This window comes from Sapajus apella, unplaced genomic scaffold (assembly GCF_009761245.1).
Source record: "Sapajus apella isolate SASKATOON/1434 unplaced genomic scaffold, GSC_monkey_1.0 scaffold68, whole genome shotgun sequence".
NCBI classification, from domain to species: domain Eukaryota; kingdom Metazoa; phylum Chordata; class Mammalia; order Primates; family Cebidae; genus Sapajus; species Sapajus apella.
Genome location: NW_022437008.1, coordinates 1,116,731 through 1,121,245, shown reverse-complemented (window position 1 = coordinate 1,121,245; position 4,515 = coordinate 1,116,731). Strand labels below are relative to the sequence as shown.

The window sequence follows — 4,515 nt, the reverse complement described above, 5'->3', positions numbered from 1 at the left end:
GCCTGTAATCCCAGCACTTTGGGAGGCCGAGACAGGTGGATCCCCTGAGGTCAGGAGTTTGAGACCAGCTTGGGCAACATGGTGAAACCCCATTTCCACTAAACATACAAAAATTAAGCGGGTATGGTGGCAGGCACCTGTAATCCCAGCTACTCGGGAGGCTGAGGCAGAAGAATTGCTTGAACTTGGGAGGCGGAGGTTGCAGCGAGCCAAGATTGTGCCACCGCACTCCAGCCTGAGCAACAAAGCAAGACTCTGTCTCAAAAAAAAAAAAAAAAAAGTCTACTTCCCAACCTTCCCAAAATTTATCTAAGCTCCCTGATGGCTGGACAAGGTGGCTCACACCTGTAATCCCAGCACTTTGGGAGGCCGAGGAGGGTGGATCAGGAGATCGAGACCATCCTGGCAAACATGGTGAAACCCTGTCTCTACTAAAAATACAAAAAAATGAGCCAGGTGTGGTGGCGCAGGCCTGTAGTCCCAGCTACTTGGGAGGCTGAGGCAGGAGAATTGCTTGAACTCGGGAGGCAGAGGTTGCAGTGCGCCAAGATCGTGCCACTGCACTCCAGCGTGGGTGACAGAGACACCATCTCAAAAAATAAATAATAAAAACATAAATATATAAATAAACAAACCCCTGACAAAACTTTAATTTGTGGTGCTGACCCCAGACGTGGCTGTTCTGGACATTTACTTTCTGAAGCCTGTGTTCTCTCAGCCCCTCTGCCTGGTTTCTTTCAGGAGGAACAAAACCCACACACAGAATTCACCGAGAAGAACATGCTGATGACAGTCATTTATTTGCTGTTTGCTGGGACAATGACAGTCAGCGCCACGGTCGGCTATACCCTCCTGCTCCTGATGAAATACCCTCATGTCCAAAGTAAGAGCATTTTTCACCTGCCAGGCCTTGGGAAAGGAAGTAAGGGTTCTGGGCTGGGTGCGGTGGCTCATGCCTGTAATCCCAGCACTTTTGGAGGCCGAGGCGGTCTGATCACTTGAGAACAGGAGTTCAAGACCAGCCTGGCCAACATAGTGAAACCCCATCTCAACTGAAAATACGAAAGTTAGCCAAGTAGCTGTAATCCCAGCTACTCAGGAGGCTGAGACATGAGAATTACTTGAGCCTAGGAGGTAGAGGTTGCAGTAAGCGGACATCACACCACTGCACTCCAGACTGGGTGACAGAAAGAGACACTGTCTCAAAAAACGACAGCGTGCGGCCAGGCGTGGTAGCTCACGCCTGTAATCCCAGCACTTTGGGAGGCCAAGGTGGGGGAATCACAAGGTCAGGAGTTTGAAACCAGCCTGGCCAATATAGTGGAACGCTGTCTCTACTAAAAATACAAAAAAAATTAGCCAGGGGTGGTGGCAATCTCCTGTAATCCCAGCTACTCAGGAGGCTGAGGCAGGAGACTCGTTTGAACCTGGGAGGTGGGCATTGCAGTGAGCAGAGATCTCGCCACTGCACTCCAGCCTGGACAACAGAACGAGACTCCTCTCAAAAAAGAAAAAAACAAGGCCGGGCGCGGTGGCTCAAGCCTGTAATCCCAGCACTTTGGGAGGCCGAGGCAGGTGGATCACGAGGTCAAGAGATCGAGACCATCCTGGTCAACATGGTGAAACCCCGTCTCTACTAAAAATACAAAAAATTAGCTGAGCATGGTGGCGCATGCCTGTAGTCCCAGCTACTCAGGAGGCTGAGGCAGGAGAATTGCCTGAACCCAGGAGGCGGAGGTTGCGGTGAGCCGAGATCATGCCATTGCACTCCAGCCTGGGTAACAAGAGTGAAACTCCATCTCAAAAAAAAAAAAAAAAAACAAAGGACAGTGTGGGTTCTAGAGGGAAGAGTGGGTGGGTACAGTGGACAGGCAGAGCTAGATCTTGGAGGTATCAATGGGCATGGCGTTTGGGGTGTCGAGGAGCCCGAAGTTTGGGAGCTGCTGACTGCAGTATGAGGCATAGCAAAAGACAAGGCAGAGGTCTGCAGGCCTCGTTGCCTTAGTGATACGTTAGGTGCCTTCTCCTGAGCCACGGGGAGCAATCGAATGACTTTGAGCAGGGGAGGGCAGGGTCAAATTGGTATTTTATTTTATTATTTTTATTTATTGAGACAGAGTCTTGCTCTGTCACCAGGCTGGAGTGCAGTGGCACGATCTCAGCTCACTGCAACCTTCGCCGCCTGGATTCAAGCGATTCTCCTGCCTCAGCCTCCCAAGAAGCTGGAACTACAAGCACATGCCACCATGCACGGCTAATTTTTGTATTTTTAGTAGAGATGGGGTTTCACCATGTTGGCCAGGATGGTTTCGATCTCCTGACTTCATGATCCTCCCGCTTCAGCCTCCCAAAGTGCTGGGATTACAGGCGTGAGCTACCACGCCCGGCTGGTATTATTATTTTTTTTGTCGGGGGGCAGAGTCTCAATCTGTCACCCAGGCTGGAATGCTGTGGTTTGATCTTGGCTCACTGCAACCTCTGTCTCCTGGGTTCAAGCAATTCTCCTGCCTCAGACTCCCGAGTAGCTGGGATTATAGGCATGCACTGCCATGCCTAGCTAACTTTTGTATGTTTAGTAGAGAAGGGTTTCACCCTGTTGGCCAGGCTGATCTTGAACTCCTGACCTCAAGTGATCCGCTGGCCTCAACCTCCTAAAGTGCTGGGATAAGAGGCATGAGCCACCGCACCGGGCCCAGATTGACATTTTAGAAAAATCTTTGGGAGGCGGAGGGGGAAGAAGGTCACTTGAGGCCAGGAGTTCGAGACCACTGGGCAATAAAGTGAAACGTCATCTCCACCAAAAAAGAAGAAAAAAGATTAGCAGTTTGTGATGGCATGTACCTGTAGTCCAGCTACAGGTAGGAGGCGCAGGTGGGAGGATTGCTTTAGCCCAGAAGTTTGAGGCTGCAGCGGGCTATGATTGCACCACTGCACTCCAGCCTGGGTGACAGCAGCCCTGCCTCTAAAAGAAGAAGAAAAAGAAGAAAGAAAGAGCTTTCAAGAAAAGAAAAAAAAAGAAAGAGCTCAAGGGCCGGGTGTGGTGGCTCACACCTATAATCCTAGCACTTTGGGAGGCTGAGGCGGGAGATCACAAAGTCAGGAGTTCAAGACCAGCCTGGCCAACTTAGTGAAACCACATCTCTACTAAAAATACAAAAAAAAAATTAGCTGCATGTGGTGGCAGGCACCTGTAATCCCAGCTACTCGGGAGGCTGAGGCAGGAGAATTGCTTGAACTTGGGGGGTGGAGGTTGCAGTGAGCCGAGATCACACATACCACTACACTCCAGCCTGGAAGACAGAGCAAGACTCTGTCTCAAAAAAAAAAAAAAGAAAGAAAGTATACATGAGCCAGGCGTTGTTGCTCATGCCTGTAATCCTAGCACTTTGGGAGGCCAAGGTGGGAGGATCACTTGAGGCTAGGAGTTCAAGATCAGCCTGGCCAACATAGTGAGACCCTGTCTATACCAAAAATAGAAAAATTACCTGGGTATGGTGGTATGTGGCTGTGGTCATAGCTACTCAGGAGGCTGAGGTGGATCACTTGAACCCAGGAGGTTTGGTGGAGGCCACTACAGTGAGCTGTCATTGCACCACTTGCACTCCGGCCTGGGCAACAGAATAAGACCCTGGCTCAAAAAAAAAAAAAAAAAAAAAAGAAAGAGGCTGGGCTTGGTGGCTCACGCCTGTAATTCCAGCACTTTGGGAGGCCGAGATGGGCAGATCACCTGTAGTCAGGATTTCAGGACCAGCCTGACCAACATGAAGAAACCCTGTCTCTACTAAAAATACAAAATTAGCTGGGTGTGGTGATACATGCCTGTAATCCCAGCTACTCAGGAGGCTGAGGCAGGAGAATCGCTTCAACCTGGGAGGCAGAGGTTGCAGTGAGCTGAGATCGCGCCATTTCACTCCAGCCTGGGCTACAAGAGCGAAACTCCATCTCAAAAAAAAAAAAAAGAGAGAGAGAGAGAAAAGATAGATGGAACACCCAACACACAAGATGTGTGGTCTTTGGGCTCACTGAGGGCTGGGGACCACTCCTCACCTGTCAGCCTCACCCCAAACCACAGCTAGGCAAGCAGATGGGCTTCCGAGAGGAGGAGGACCCCTGTGCCCTATCCCTGCCTGACCCCCACCTTCCTCTTGCTTGCAGAGCGGATACGGGAGGAGCTGACTCGGGAGCTGGGGGCTGGCCAGGCACCAAGCCTTGGGGACCGCACCCGCCTCCCTTACACCGACGCAGTTCTGCACGAGGCGCAGCGGCTGCTGGCGCTGGTGCCCATGGGAATACCCCGCAGCCTCATGCGAACCACCCGCTTCCGAGGGTACACCCTGCCCCAGGTGGGTATGCGTACTGCCTCGGCCCCTGGTGGCCTGAGCCCGGGTGGGTTGCTGTCAGGCACTTTGTTATTAACTCTTGCTCTCTCGCCCTCCCTCGCTCCCTCTCTCGCTCTCTCTCTCTCTCTCTCTCTTTCTCCTCCAACCCCACCCCCACACTCCTGCATTTTTCTCC

General features: G+C 51.6%; 1 protein-coding gene across 1 annotated transcript in view; it reads left to right on the top strand.

Annotated features, from left to right (window-relative positions):
* The window catches only part of LOC116530594 (cytochrome P450 2S1), a 16,847-nt gene that overhangs the window by 8,736 nt on the left and 3,596 nt on the right, over nucleotides 1–4,515 (top strand). The window contains exons 6-7 of the mRNA XM_032248702.1: nucleotides 742–883; nucleotides 4,156–4,343. Coding sequence (XP_032104593.1) covers nucleotides 742–883; nucleotides 4,156–4,343 — 330 coding nt within the window. The remainder of the gene's footprint in view (nucleotides 1–741; nucleotides 884–4,155; nucleotides 4,344–4,515) is intronic.